General features: G+C 39.6%; 1 protein-coding gene across 5 annotated transcripts in view; it reads left to right on the forward strand.

The window, feature by feature from the left end:
- LOC306908966 (unconventional myosin-XVIIIa-like) overlaps nucleotides 1-16,731 on the forward strand; it is an 88,652-nt gene that overhangs the window by 950 nt on the left and 70,971 nt on the right. For all 5 annotated transcript variants that reach the window (XM_079482270.1, XM_079482272.1, XM_079482271.1 and 2 more), the window contains exon 2: nucleotides 1,428-2,578. In XM_079482270.1, coding sequence (XP_079338396.1) covers nucleotides 1,547-2,578 — 1,032 coding nt within the window. In that variant the 5' untranslated portion in view covers nucleotides 1,428-1,546. The remainder of the gene's footprint in view (nucleotides 1-1,427; nucleotides 2,579-16,731) is intronic.

The following is a 16,731-nucleotide window of genomic DNA, read 5'->3' on the forward strand; positions in this document are numbered from 1 at the left end:
TTTAACTTTATATGTATTTTGCTGTATTTGGTAGCAATTTCTTGATCATTTAAATACGCTTTTAACAATAAAAGTATAGTTAGTTATAGTTCACTTAAAAATAAAATTTCAAACCTGTATGACTTTCTTTCCTCCGCTGAACACAAAAGAAAATATTTTGAAGAATGTTGATAACCGAACAGCGTTGGCACCCATTGACTTCTATTGTGTGGAGGCAAAACAAATGCAAGGCAATGGCTGCACTCGCTGTTTGGTCAAAAACTTGTTCTGCGGAAGAAAGTCATTCTGGTTTGAAATAACAAGAGGGTGAATAAATGATGACAGAATTTTCATTTTTGGGTGAACTATCACTTGAATTGAAGTGAATCTGCTGTGATAAATAGTTAAAAGTAAAAATGTTTGCTTATGTATCCAGTTATTTAAACTGCATGTACTAAGTAAAGTGTTATAGTAATATGGTCATTTTTTTAATGATTTAAATGAAAGAAAAAGAAATGTCACGCTGCAGGACATATTGTCATGTGACTCCTGTCATGTTATCATCTCTTGTCAACAACTATAGTAACCACAATTATGTGTATATAGTATGAGTAGTTATCTTATAACATTATTAATGCATGTTTATAAACACACATATATATATATATATATATATATATAATAATAATCTGTGCAGTGTCTGACCTATTAAAACTTACTCTTAGATCTTAAATCTTTATCACTGTGTCCACTAATACTTGCGATCATATACTTGGATAGATAAATTGTTATCATAATATTTTTATTGTCATGTTTTTTTTATCAATTCTTTTTATCTGCATTTATGAATTAGGTTTCTACCTGAAAGTAACTGTGAATATTAGCGAAACTAGTTGGGTAGGTACTGTAGGTAGTAAGTAGTGTCATGTTGCATTAAGCCAACATCAAGCCTTTTATGGGCATGGAAGAATTAAATGTAATGTATTATGAGGAAGAATTTGTCCCCTAGTTATTGGAACTTGTTTGCATGATGAAATCTCCCGCTGGTGGGAAAATAGGAATGTTAGAGGCCCATGGCTTTCACAGCAACTCCCTAATGCCTTAAACCCTGTTTAACATGCCTATAGTCTCATAAAGACACATCGTCTTCATTAGACTACAACAAATTTTGTCTAGAGGTTAATAGTGGAGTCAATTTTTCTTTAGTGATGAAGGTTGAATGTTAGCGTGTGACTTCATGGTTTGAAGAAAGATAGTGGGATGTTTGTTTGTTGTGTTTAGGATATTTCTAGGTAATTTCACTATAACTAATAAATATCTTTATCCACAAAATAATTGTAAGTTATTCTATAACACCAGAAGTTCAGTTGCAGTTTAATTTTGCCTTTGTACCAGGAGAAAACCTTTTTTGAGATGCATTTATTGATATGATATGTGTCTCTCCCCAGGGAGCCACGCGTAATCCTTTCTGGATTTACTGAAACTACTGTTTCTGCATGGAAAAATCCCTCACTTGTGAAAATATTGGTGCTTCTCTAGTGGAACCTAGACAACTTTTGGGGTCATCATGTTCAACTTGATGAAAAAAGACAAGGAGAAGGATGGAGTTAAGAAGGAGAAGAAAGAAAAGAGGGACCGGAGGGAAAGAATGTCGGCAGCCGAGCTCAGAAGCCTCGATGAGATGAGCATGAGACGAGGCTTCTTCAACCTCAACCGGAGCTCAAAGCGCGACTCCAAGAACAAGCTGGAGATCTCCAACCCGATCCCTATTAAAGTTGCCAGCAGCACTGAGCTCAATCTAACCGACATAGAGTCTGATGGCCTCAGTAACCGCAGCAGCGTGGTCCTGGATGCAGATCAGCTAAGCGCGGCCAGCTCCAGCGATGATCTGAAGGGCGATTATGGCCAGGACGGCCACCGTGGTTCCGTTAAGGAAAGAGCGGCTAGGTTTGGCGCCCTTGCCATGCAAAACTCACAAATGGGTTCAATCATGAAGCGTTTCTCATTTTCTCAACGGAATAAAGATGAGAGTCAGTCTGAGGACTCCACACCCTCTGGCCAGAATTCTGCCGCCCCATCTCCACAGGTGGAGTCCAAGGTCTTTGACCCTCAACGTAAACAAAGCCATCAACAGCAGCAGCCGCCTCCACCTCCTCCTGCAGTGAAGAAGGTGCAGATTCCTGAGATTGTGGATAAGACATTCCCTGCGGATCTTCGTCTGCCTGCCGTTGTGCCCCCGCAGACGCCCGAGGTTCGGGAGCTGGTGCTCCAGAGGCGGAACACTGGAGATTTTGGGTTCTCCCTGCGCCGCACCACTATGTTGGATCGCGGGACGGATGGAGGGGTTTATCGACGAGTGGTTCACTTTGCAGAGCCCGGTGCTGGCACTAAAGATATTGCCCTTGGCTTAGTGCCTGGAGATAGGCTGGTGGAGATCAACGGTCGCAATGTGGAGAACAAGAACAGGGATGAGATCGTGGAGATGATTCGGCAATCAGGTGACACTGTTCAACTAAAAGTTCAACCCATTCTGGAACTTAGCGAGCTGAGCCAATGTTGGCTGAGGAATACTGAAGGGCTGCGGCGGGAAGCTTTTGACGTAAGTCCATGCTCTCTCTCTCTCTCTATTTCCCTCCTTCATGATCACAGTCTTTCCAGGCAACTCCCATAAACTTGCCCAGCTCTCGCACACGTGGAGCCAACTGGCTCTTCTTGAGAGTACAAGCACATCATTTAAAATGAACATGTACTTGTGGAACAGGAAGCAGATTTCTTTCCAGGTTGAACATCTCTCACAATGTCTCCAACCGAATCTTTTTTTCCTACAGTTTTCCACAAGCGATGACTTAAATGACAGGCTATGAAATTATGTGTTTTTGCCCGTGTTTATTTTCTTCACAGTTTGTTGTGCAATGGTTGGACACTGTGTTATGCACAAGTCAAGTCAGAATTTTCTCATGAACGTTTTATCGCAACAACATGTTTTTTTCTTTATATTGATAACTTTAAATTGTATTACATACCTCATGTTGAAGAAGATCAGGGCCCTGTTGCAACATATCCCTTTAGTGATAAATGTAAGATTGTTATTGTCTTGGGTTTTTGGTGTTTTGGTGTTTAAAATCTATTATTTATAAACACCGGCTTGTGTTGAAATAAAAATAAAAAGTCTTGGGCAGCTCTGTGATCTGTAGGCAGAGCGTTGTAGCGATTTCTTGACAGAGGGAAACCATTGGAGTTTATCTTACATGTTATGCGCTGCTTCCTTGTTGGATTACAGATAAGAGTGGCACTTTGGCGTAAATGTTTTATTTAGTTTAAGATGGGCGGAGGGTGTGTCTGTATTAGCCAGCACGTGTGCCATGAAGCTACTGGAACACATCTGGCATGCTCAAGTTGCACACCATGATGCTCACAAAGCGTCTTCTAGAGTAATTTGTTAAAGGCTTTGTAAATGGATTCATCAGATTCTTTGCCTTTAGTAATGTTGTTTACGTGAGGCACAGTACATTGAATTAACATGACAGTTATTTTGATGCTGAATGATGAACCGGCTGTGAATGTTAACTGGTCGAAACAAGAAAGAATGCAGGAGTTGCTTTGAATCCAATTACGATTGTGTTGTGTTGTTTTATAATTGTACACTAGACTTTCCTGTTTGATGACAAATGTGTACTGTAATAGTCCTTTTGCAACTATTAGAAGATGTTTTCATTAGCCTAAATCACAGTATCCCAGCTAGGGGTTCAAAAAGCGAATTGTTTGTACTTGGCGGAAGAAATAATGCCATATAGGATTTAAAATTTGGGTGAACAAATCTTTTCAAAATTTCTAGGGGTACTTCAAAAAAGAATGTAGGTCATGGGTGGATCGCCTGAGAAAAAGATAAATATGGGAATTTCAGGACAAAATGATGATCCTGTGCTTTACTCAGATGACTCATTTTAAGGACTAAAGAGAGTATTTTGTTTCACACCTCTTTGTGAGCTACATGTTGAAACCGTATCTGGTCTCTTTGTAGTCAGTCATGGCCTAGAGCAGGTGAAACGCAGCTGCGCTCCTTCAGGCCCTCGTGGACCTCCAGGTACCCGACAGCAGTAAGACGGAGCCCTCACTCGACTGTCTACTCTTTCTCATCATTATTACATGCACAACAATAAATGAGATGTTCAGCCTACAGTGAGGAAAGCTGCAGCATCACGGGTTTAGCATTTGTGTCCTGTCCTAAATCTTAACTTTGACTCTAATGTCAAGCTAATTCTACTATACTGCTGTAATGGGCTTGGTAAAAGTATAACCGGCAGCCCTGCCTATTTATGTTTGTGAAGCTGAGGGTTTTTCCCTCCTTAATAGTTTTGATCCTCGTTGGTGGGGTAGTTGTGGCCTGCTGGGTCATTGGACCGTCATAAATTAAGCTTCTCTAAGGAATGCAAGATTTTCTTATATCTAATGATTGAGTGACTAGCGAAACTGAAACCAGGAGCGTTCAGTAACAAACAGTTTGCCATCTGCTTCGCCCGCAAATTGGTCATTGGCAAACCCCTCCATCTCATTCCAGAATGACTCTTGTTCTATTTTGGGTTTTACCAACAAACAAGAGGGACCCGCTTTGCTGCATAGCTGTAAGTCAGCCTCCCTTTGTACTGATTAGGATTCAGTACATGGCCTCAGAGCTGTGGGAGTTTGTGTACTCTCGCCCCGTCTTTCTCTCTGACAGTGATCACAATCTCCTCTGTTTTTTAGCACGCCGAAGGCATTGTCTAGAACATCCCGCGTGTCCTCCAAGGGTATTCTTTTTGGATCTCTTTTGTTGTTTGCTGTTTTAACATGGGGATGTTGTGAGCAGAGCTGGGTAATAATAGCTAAAAAAAATGTATAAGTTGCCAAATTGAAAAGAACATAAAAATAAAATGAACAGATAATATGGAACAGGACAGAACACAAACACAAAGTTAATAGCTAGACCTTTGGACTGCTGTGGACTGTGTCACAGGTAGTTGTTGTTTTGTAGCACGCGTCTGTGGAGGACTCTTGTTTGCTTCTGTGACGTCTGGAGTGCCGCACTGATTTGTGGGCCTGGTGGATCAGTGGGAGACATTCTCAGGTCCATTGTCTCAGAAAACAAACGGCAACAGCTTAATCATTAGTTCAAATAAAGACGAGCCATTAAACGATCACGTCCCAGTGCAAATAAAGGGCAAACAGAGAATTCACGGCTGTCCAAGCCAACAGACATACATTATAAAGACAGCCGCAGCTGGACACTGCTGCTCTACTGAGAAAACTATCTTTTTTACTGACCTTTTACTTTCTACTTTTGATGCATGTGCACATATTGGTGTGTTTGTCTCCTGGGTTTTGGGGCTGCTTGGATTTTCAAATAGACTGAGGTACAAAACATGGTTCATCATTTTTTGTTATATCATTGTTTTGAAGAACATTGTGAGGAGTTTTTCTTTGTGGTTGCCGTTATAATTGCATGATGGTTGTTAGGAGGTTATGTATGGTTGCTTGGGCGTTGTTAGGTGGTTGTCAAAACATCCCTTACCAGAAATATCTTTATTTTAACATTTTCCGCTTGTTTTTAGTATTAGAAACGCTAGCCCTAGACCCGAGTTTGAGTGACAGCTCATGGTCCGCCTCTTGTTACCCTCTCTGTCATCCCACAAATTTCTGGACTGTCTTCACTGTACTATGTAAACTAAAGCTGTCAAAGGCCAAAAAAAACCCTTAATATAAAAATAAACAATTATTTATAATATAAAATAAGTGATAAAAGTAAAAGCAGATTAAATTAAAAAGAAATAAATTGTGACCGTAGCAAGCAATGCTGATTTCACTATACACTACACTAATAGAAAATTAGTTTAAAATTATTTCTAAAAATTCTTGATTTGATTTGATTTGATTACTAATTATATACACAGAATAACAAAATAAAGAGTTCTCGGGTACCTTCGACTACCATTTAATGTTACAAAGTGAATTTGTAAAGATTTTTATATAGATTTTATTACTTATTACATGCACGGTCACTATTTTGATTAGTTGAAATCCTTCTGATATCCTGTAATAATTGAGTTTGGAAAATAATGCAAATAGGAATTCTTCCTATTCGACGGAGCTTGCTCAGGAATGTTACACTCTTCTTGTTGTTCCACAACCTTACAAGAAAACACGGGGAACATACAGGATGTTCTCCATTCTTCTAGGCACTGAGCGGCACAGTCAGGATGTCCTGAGATGGCCGTGAGGAAACCTGAATAGTTACAATGCAAACCCTTCTGAAACAAACAGGTAAATACAGTCTATTTTCAGTGCACAGTCTGCTGTCAGTCTAGTCCACTTGTCTCTGTTAAGACAAAACCACAAACCCTCCCAGCACAAGCATATCTTTCATGATCAGGTTAGGTAGCAGAACATTTCAAATAAAACAACAAACAGCTATTATGCCATAAACATGTTCAGTGGTTGATCAGGCTGGTTTTTAGTAAAGCTATCTCATCGTCTTTAGGGTTTTGACTGGGCGTGGAGGTATCGCTTTGGGTGGCAGTTCATTATGCCTGACTGACCTCCTGCGAGGTTGTACTCCGTGACACTGTTTGCAAGGGGGTTCCTACAGCTGTGCACCAGATGCCCCCAGTCCTATACACACACACTAGCATCCCAATGCAAGCAGGCGATGCAGACATTCTTTCAGCCAGTCTCGATGTCCCATCCCGCTGTTTTACAAGCACTGTGAAAGCATGACTTGGCAGTTAACCAACCTCAGAGGTCGACCATTATGCGCACACTGTGAAGGTTGCATCTAGAACCACAAATATTTTGCTTAACATACGAAATACATGTGTGAAATATGTCATTTCAATGAAAACTGCCACCTGTTTCCACATAGACACTTGTTGAAATATGTTTTAAGCATTTTGCGTCACACCTTTAATTGTTGGTGTTGCAGATTCTTAGGGTTTCATATTAATCATCCAAACTGAGTAAAACCCTACTTATTATGAGTGAGCTGTGGTTTTCTTTCCTCAGTACACAGGGTCAAATTTGCTCATTCGCTGCTGCAGTTCTGGCCCACGGGACCCCTGGGATCTTCTGCAGTATACTGCTGTACTTCCCTTCTTCTCTGCTTAAAGTTTAAGCGGAAGTGAATCAGGCTTTATTAAATTGTGGCTTTCCACCATTCTTATCGCTTAAATTAAGCTTTCTTTGTACATTAAGCTTATTGTAGATATTTTAGATTAGGTGACTACGATTTTTATTTTGGAGTTTTACAATGGGACGCAATAGGAGCCAGCGTTGTTTGGTTACCAATGTTCATCAAAATATCTTCCTTTGTATTCTGCAGAAGAAAGGAAGTCATACAGGTTTGTGATGACTTGAGGGTGAATAAATTAAGAAAAAATTAAAGTTATTTTTGTGAACTATAGCTTTTACAGTAGCATTTTAACGGACAAATCTAGGTAGGGTGATCGTGTACAGTCATGGCAATCTGCTTCATCCCCCACAATTCAACACTCCAATCCGACCAATATAGGTTTTTATGACCCGATTTGCATAATTCTGTTAGTTACTCAAGTGCTGATATGGACAGCACATGTAAATAAGCAGTGCTATCAGTGAATGTGATTCTTTGTGAAATCCCCCCTCTGAGCACCTGATATCTGCTTGGTCTCTATTTAGCAGTTCAGGCCAAACTGTGTGCCGTCAATTTAAAGTTGCATAATGCAAACACAGTTTTTTTTTTGTTATTTGCTCTGCAGTCCAACCTATTCATCACACTTACTAGATGCTATAAATGGACACTTTGACAGTCGGATGATTTGGATTTAAATTGTTTACTTGAAAAGAGCCATCTGTGATCAATTAAAAGGGTTCGGCTACTCTTCCTCCTATCATTTGCTAACATCCATTTTTACTCTGGATATCATTTGAAGAAATTGTTCTTCAGCTCAAACTCTCACTCGCTGACCCTGTTCTCTGTTTCTCTTTCTCTCTCTCTCTTTCGCCGCCTGTGGGTTCTGGTACTTCTGATGCCTTGGCATTGCTTCTGAACAGTCTGGGAGCAATTTTCCCGAGCTAGGTTTTCATATGCAAGTGTATGTAAAATAACAACCACAGAAATTCACGAGGCTGGAAATCGTCAGCTTTATACTGGGTTATGACCATGATGATAGTTACCACCTCATGGATTTGATGACTACACCTTTTCTGTCTGTGAACTTGGTTTGTCTTTGCAGGCATCATCTTTCTGCTTATGTAGTGTATATATATTGCTTGGAGAGGACGAGCCATGTAGAAGCACTCGTGCCCTGTTTGCTGTTGTTTAATGGATCTGCTGTAGGAGGAAAAATCAATTGCTATCATTATTAGTTCCCATGTGGGCTTGCTGAGGATACAGTCAGTCGTATGCATTGCAGTGATTTTTAACAATGTTAAAGGGATAGTTCATCCAAAAATGAAAACTCTGCCATCATTTACTCTCTCTCAGATTGTGTCAAACCTGTATTAATTTCTCTGTTCCAATGAACACGGAGAGAGATATTTGGAAGAACGTTTGCAATTTTCCGTTCTGGGACATCGTCCACTACCATAATATTGTATTTTTTTGTTCTGTTAAACACATAGTGAGAGATTTTGAAGAATTTAGGAAGGCACCTTTGACTACCATTTTATTCTTTCAGGTAGTTGTTTTTTTTGGAAGAACATTGTGAGGAGTTTTTCTTTGTGGTTGCCGTTATAATTGCATGATGGTTGTTAGGAGGTTATGTATGGTTGCTTGGGCGTTGTTAGGTGGTTGTCAAAACATCCCTTACCAGAAATATTTTAATTTCAGCCTTTTCCACTTGTTTTTAGCATTAGAAACGCTAGCCCTAGACCCGAGTTTGAGTGACAGCTCATGGTCCGCCTCTTGTTACCCTCTCTGTCATCCCACAAATTTCCGAAATGTCTTCACTGTACTATGTAAACTAAAGCTGTTAAAGGCCCAAAAAACCTTAATATAAAAATAAACAATTATTTATAATATATTAAATAAGTGATAAAAGCAAAAATTGATTAAATTAAAATAAATTAAAAAGAAATAAATTGTGACCGTAGCAAGCAATGCCGATTTCGCTACACACTACACTAATAGAAAATGAGTTTAAAATTATTTCTAAAAATTCTTGATTTGATTTGATTACTAATTATATACACAGAATAACAAAATCAAGCGTTCTCGGGCACCTTTGACTACCATTTAATGTTACAAAGTGAACCATGGCAGAATTATTGTAGTGCAGATTTGCTTAATGCTGTCAGTAGACCAGTTTTCAATATGTTCTACATTTTTTTATAATATTTATCACAATAAACAACAAGTCTGTTGTTCCGTCATTCCGTATTTTCTATAGTCTAGTTATGTTACCCATCAATTTAGATATTCCAGACAGAACTAAATGTTCCTATTTTCATTCACGGCATGAACGAGACTCTTCCTCAGATTGTACAGGATCCGTAGTTGTTATTCTTGGCCTTTCTATTATTATTTTACGGAGCTCTGTTCAGGAAGCAAACCTGATTTTATTGGCTCTCATTTGATCTCAAACCTTTTAACATTTCTGATTTCTGAACCTAAACAATACAGCAAGATTACATTTCCCCATATCCCCCCCGTTAGAAACCTGTCCTCGAATCCAGCTGTTTTGTTACACATATTTGATCTTATTTTTGTTCAGTTATAGAAAGAGGTCATAAAATGTTCCTTATTATGAAATGTTTAGGTACTTTTATATTTTACATATCCTGTATTACTTGTGCTACAACAAATTCTCAAGTATCTATTTATAAGAGACAAAGATATTTTGAATTCCTTTAACAGTCCTATGGGTTTACACTTTATATCAGGCTGGGAACATATACAGTGGTTATTTTCTCCTCTCATAGTATTAAAGTCCAAGTTGAAAATCTCTTATATTACATATAAGGTCTAGGTAGATGTAGAATTTCTTCTGGTTTGGTTTTATCTGGGCAGCTGATGGTTCACACCCCCGTGTCCTTCTCAGTGCTGTAGATCCTGTAGTCTTTTCACATCTGACCTTTAGGGCATAGCGCTGTGTGTTATAATGCTGGGTGTGCCAGTCGAGAGTGTGATATGAGGGAAGCAATTAAGGGTGCTCAGGAAACCCTAGTGCAGGAACTGGCACATTTTTATGCTCTGTGCCTGCTACGTGACCAAAGATAAGCTTGTAAGTGCTTAACATTTGTGAATAAGCTGAGCTATTGTTGCCTTGACATTGATTTACATGAGTCTTTTAAAATGTCTTTTCTTAATAGCTGTGCTGTCTTAAGGCTTTCATAAAATTCATAAACTAAGCTCGGAGGGGGAAGAGCTAAATTATCAGTGTATGCTTTTTGAAACTGCAGGGAACATGATAAATGATAAGGATAGACGGGCGGTACCTTCGTTTTTGTTTCTTTATAGGAAGAAAGTGCTGATCATTTTAATGTTATTTCTAGAGAGCTTTTAATAAACCTTTAGTCCAGAGGGTCATAAATAACGCTATGATTTGCTTTCACTGCTTGGTTCTGTGAACGGCTAGCAAGCATTTCCTGCCTTAACGTACAATCTTGGTATTTTCGGAATTTGCTTTGGAACAAACATGACATTTCCTGACTGGGTCTCTGGAGAAATGGAGCAGAGGTGGGGTCTAAATTGAAAGAGATGGCAGCCTCAGTGCACACTATGGGAACATTCACAGCTGGAGATGTGAAATACAGTTTTAACGGCATGGATTATCGAACTTTTTTTTACTGATAACATTTGTCCAACATTGGTTTGCTACAGCCCTGCTCCATACATTGTTACAATATGCGGGCATACATTTTAAACCGAATATAGAATGTTATAAATGACAATCAGGAACATTCATGTCAATCCAATTTGCAAGAACTTGTCCTAATGCTGGATTTCTCACATTGGCTTTCTCTACTGAAGTCACTTCCATTAAGGCTATTTTGGGACTCACTTTTTTTGTCTATTGTCAGTGATATTTGCTGTCGGCAGTCTCCGGACCACCTGGTTTTTCACTCGCCAAAATCGCAATTAGGCAAGTCTCCAGAGGAAGAGAATAGAGCAGACAAGACAAGCAACATTGGCTCTTGGCTCATTAGAGTTGTGATACTTCCATCCTGTCAGGATGGACCTTTCATCGATGTCATGAGAAAGTGGTCTCTTGGTTTGCTGCAGTAAATCCCTCCCATGCTGTCGTCCCTCTTTTATCAGCTGGGAAAACAGAATTGTTGGGGAAATAAGGCAACAGGATGCATCAGAAATCTTTTGTTTTCAATTAATGTTTTAATATTTATGCTTTGTCAGAAAATACTGCAAAAAAACAACAGCACAAGTCAGTAAAAAGCAAAAAACTAAGTAATTCTATAATAGTAACTGCGTGATCTATTTATGCTGCAGTGCATGCTGGGTGCTTGCAAACCTTTGTTTAATATGAAATTTAATGTACATAGAAAAATGTTAGCTGTCTGAACAAAGTATTTAATTTTTCTTTGCGTCTGTAACTCAAAACTCCCACTGCTTAGGATGAATGAATTTGTTGCTTTTTTTGTCTCAAGAACAGCACGCTTTCACTCCCGCCGCAACTTTCGGTTTGGTCTGCCTGTTCGTCATGCTCAAGTTAAAAGCCACAGAGAGCTCTATTGAAAGCCCACTTTATACACATTAACATTTTGCATGTGCTGCACGGTAAAGGCCACTCAACCCAGGGCTTTGCTAAAACCGCTCTGATTGGCTGTGACCCCGGCCTAGAGAAAGGCCTCTCTGTACGGCTCGACAAGCAGAATTCCCCTCTTTTTCTTTTCTTTTCCCTTCACATCCCACAGCCTCTCACATATCAGCTGGGCTGTTTTTACTGCAGACTGGATTTAGCCGTGGCTGCCGGATCATATCGTTCCTGTTTTTCAAAGTGACGAGAGGTTTCTCTCAGCAACATACAGCTCCAAAAGCGCTGGGATTTATCGAGCAGCATGCCATACGCACGTTTCCATTTGGCCACGAATTAATCATTAATGGTTTGCTTTTAGCAATCTTCTATGGAGTAAAATTCAAACCGTGTGCAGTCACAACATATTTGGTTATGAAAAGCCCCACATATTGGTAATTGATGCTCCGTATATATTGTAATTTATTACCCCCTGGAAATGGAAGCGATTCGAGGAGCTCGTAAGGAAAGGAATGCTCATTGCTTCAGGCCTTTTTTGTTTCATGCAGTTCAGCGTGGTTGCGGTCTGGGCAGAAATACCAGTGATTCCTGATGGCTCATGGTTTATTGTTTCTCCCTGGATGTTCTTCCAGGATTCGTACGCCCCGACCACGTTGGTTAAAATGAAACGTGCTGCACGTCAGGGATGTCCTGTACTGACTCCGGTCTTATGGATGCTGCCTGCTGCATCATTACCATGCTGCCTGTCACGGGGACGGGGAGACTGAAAAGCTCTTTTATCAGAACATCCACCCGAGGGAGGGGGTGATGATGTGAGTTCTGGCCTATATCCCACACCCTTCACTACCAGTCTACCCCAGTAACTGCCTGTTTTTAAAATGACTCCGTCTGTAAACAAGGCCCCCACACAGTGAGATAAGCTGCTGATAAGTATAATGCAGAAATGAGCTTTATTTGGATTATCGGCCAGATGTTCCACCGACCGTGAGAGTGATTGCGAGTTTGCAAATCCCCGTATAAGGTTCACATTAGACGCCCTGATCAACCCTGGTGTTAAGTGCTAAATAGTGCTGACTAAGTGTTTATTACGATTGTTCAGTCCTAACACACCCACTTTACCTTGAGACCTGCTCATGCCTGACCAACTACGTGACAAGATGCTTTTAACTCCGTGTTGGAGCCTATCCCAATGAAAGTCTGTAGGCTGTGTGAGAGGAAGTTACTATTGAGAAATTGTGTGTGGTGGGATTTGAACTATAGGGTATTGTGAATAGTCTAAGTTGAAGGACATTGTTTTGACAGAAGTGGAAGTCCCATGGAATATAGCAAACCTATTGACCAATCGGCATTCAGTAGCAGGAACTGTTTGTTTTATGACAAACAATTATGAACCATAAAGTTCATGACCCACCTGACAATGACTAATCTTCCAAGTAAACTTTTGCCGCCTTTGTACAAACTTGATCTTTAACCTGTCAACAGCTCAGCTGTCCACAATTTACCATTCAAGTGGTTGATAATTGAAGTGCATTTGTTGGACTGTTGGAATGCATAAGCATGTGATATCTAAATAAAGCTGGGCTGTGTTTCGTTTGGCACTCCTGAGGCTCATTTGGGGTGTGGGTGGGGCTTGTGGGCTGGTTGAAGTGGGTTAGACAGTGCAGTTTTGGGCTTAAGGTCTTTGCACATACTGTCCCAAATTTTCATATGCGTTTTTTCGCATTTGGCACTCGTGTGTACGATGTATCTGAATTGTCGAGACACATCTGAAAATGCTTGTTACGGATCGTCCAATTTCTTTTATGATGGACGAAAATATCGGAGGCAGTGTGTAAATGCGATTGGCACAACGTGAGGTCGTATTTATTTTTAACGTAAATTTCAGACGCACATTTCGGACTCCACGTGCAATGACCTTTACTCTGCAGCTGTAGCTCACTGTCTAACACTCTGCTTCTGTCTTCACAGATGTCAATTATTTAAAGGGACCTGCTACAGGCAAACTGAATAATGAAAGAGCTGGTCAGGACTAGGGATGCAGCGAGGTTCACTATTAACCCAGCTTAAAAACGTCATAGTTAATTATTCTGTTGCACGGAACGGAAACGTTGCAACTTGCACAAAATGAAAACAGTTACACCAGCGGCATACCAGCTTAAAGAGCCTTGCTTATCAGAGACACGGAGGCTACGTCACACTAGATGAACCATGGCAGAGAGACCAAACAGCCAATCTTACATGTACATTCACAATCAAGGCCGTAGCGGTGACACTTGGGCTTTCAGTGCAATGTAAACAAACAAAGCGGCATGAAAGTTAACGGAGTAGGACACTGGACAGCTCACAGGACGAGCACATTCTGTATGCGCAAGCTCAAATTCAAAGTCTACTCCTGATGCGAGTTGAACCAGTTTAACTTATTTTGTTATTTGACGAATAGGCTCTATATCACGTTGATGAATCCATTATAGTTTGCTGTAAATGAAAACAGTGGGGCGAAAAAGCATGTGACTTTAAAGCATATAACATAAAACTAACCTGCAGTACAATTTAATATTATTTCAGATAATCCGGTGTGAAAACCAACATACTAAAATTTAATCTAAATTTAAACCATTTTAATATTGCAAGATAGAAAAAAACAGACTAGAAGCTTTTCTGTGACTAATAGCATTTGAATGGTGACTTCAATTCGCCCCTGATCAATTTACTCAATTTACAAGTATGTGGCGGTTGTATTGACACGTAAAAGCTTACACCTTGAATAAATATTTTTTTTCCAAGGAACAAAAAACAAAGTTTTATATTCAGAAAAATATGGTCATCTTAAAGCCTAATCAAAAATATTTCAGAATGACATGTCAAAGCCCCAAATTAGAAAATGAATTGCCATAATTGCAATGATTTATTAGACAATAAATTGTCAGTCAAATTTCATAATCGTGACGGCCCTAGTAACCAACCAAACAACATTGGCTCTCATTTACTTCTATTATATAGACAAAAAACCACTGAGATTTCTCAAAATATATTTTGTGTTTTGCCAACAAAGAAGACATAAGGGTGAATAAATTATGACAGAATTAAATTTTTAATATAAGTTTTGCCATTTTTAATGTATTGCTTCTCTATGTCAGGCCCAGAAGCTGAGAGTAGATGTGTTTATGTGCGTAGAGCAAGTATGAAATTAAGCATGCTGCGACAGGCTCTGTTCAACTCAGCGAAGGCAGGAAGTTCCATCATTCTGGCAGAGATGCTTGTCGATTTAGGATTGAGAAAGCCGCAGGTGTCCTTCCTGATTTTAACATAACTTGAAAAGTTCACAAAGCAGGAGTCTTAATAGCACCTGGAGGTCACCTGTGGGAACCCTCAAATGGAGGATGCAGTTTTACTCTCTTACTCATGAAAAGAAAATAAAGTTCCTTGGTTTCGCTAGGCCTACGCTGAGGGTTCAAGGACTGCCCTGGTATTTGATGTTTACTCTGTAACTGGATGTTGCTGTGATGACAGCGGTTGCCATAGTGGGTCAGGTCAATCAATTTATGCCCGATGCCGCATTTCACAGGATCACATCGCTCAGAATTTACATTCACATCTGAGAATCTTAAAATATTATTTTTATATCATTCTGTTCCACATACAAGTTCTTAAGTGATCAAGAGCTGCAATAAAATGTGTGAAAATAGCCTCTAATTAAAGGCTTGTGTGGTGGCTTTCAATTCTCTGTCCTTGCATTGGTGCAATTCTGTGCCAGCATCTCTGTGTATGGCAGATGCTGGCATAAGACTGCCAGCCCTTTATGCCATATGGCAGCTTTTTAATTCACTTACATGTGGACAAGAGGTTGTAATTCACCGAGAAAGGAGAGCGTGTCATCTTACCGATGGATTAAAGCACATGACTATTGTCATGCCAGGAAGACAAAAGGGGCTGTATGATAATGTGGCGGCCGTCAGATAAAGGCACCCTTTTTATTCCAGCCTATTCACCGAAATAAGCAGACGGCTGGGGTCGGCGTGGTGGCGAAATGCAATTATTATGGTAATTGTTGCTTTGTTCAGCGTAAATGTGATGCGGTGTGTACAAATATGCTTTAAAAGGTCCATGCAGTTCAACAAGGATGAAGTTTGATCCAGTCTGAGGGAGCTTGTTGGGTGTGTTTTTCTCTGTGGTCATGATGCATTTCATTTCCCCTAAAGCTTTCGACTGGCAATGATGGAAGACAGGATCATTTAATCAGAACTTCGTATAGCCATAGGCCTTAAAACAGAGAAACATTAAAAAGCTAATTCACACTGATCCAAAAAAAAGCTAACCAACACTGACTTTCTTATTGAAAATGAATTTTCAGTGGAATCTGTAGGGCGATTGTGCAACTGAGGGTATTGAGAAACAACAAAATAAAATCAAATTTTTTACAAATTAAAAAAGACTATTAGACTATAATTTACAATTGTATTAATTTAACTATAATGTGTGAATTCAGTTTTATCATAGCTAAATATATATTATAGTTCAAAATGTTAATGAAAATAAATTAAAATTAAAAAAGATATAATTTGCTCTTATAAAATTTTTGTTTTTTGGATTCAGCATGAATGACTCGTTTTGTGGTGGCGTGACTGGCAGGTAGACTTCTAATGTAGAGCTCTGTAATGTCTCACTCTATTACTGTTACCACAGCTATGTACAGCAGAGCTGTCCCAGAATGCAATGGGCTCACAGCACAGGGCACTCTGCTGATCGTGTGGTTTAGCATCAGAGTGGAACTGACCCTGGCTACAAAAAACTGTATTGTCATCTGGACACTTGTGCCAGTTCGGAGCGTGGCATTTAAAGTCAAAACAGTTAAAACAGCTCAAATGCTCTTTATTCATCTGTGGGTGCATTTAGAGCAAAAACTGCTTGTCCAACGAGAACAGTTGCTCTTTCTAGTGAATATGCTCTTTCAACAACGATATTTATAAATGTGGTAATACAATTATTCTTTGTTATTCAAACATGGAAGGAGTCACTCCGCTCAGCTAGGAAA

This window comes from Barbatula barbatula (assembly GCF_947034865.1).
Source record: "Barbatula barbatula genome assembly, chromosome: 19".
Lineage (NCBI taxonomy): Eukaryota > Metazoa > Chordata > Actinopteri > Cypriniformes > Nemacheilidae > Barbatula > Barbatula barbatula.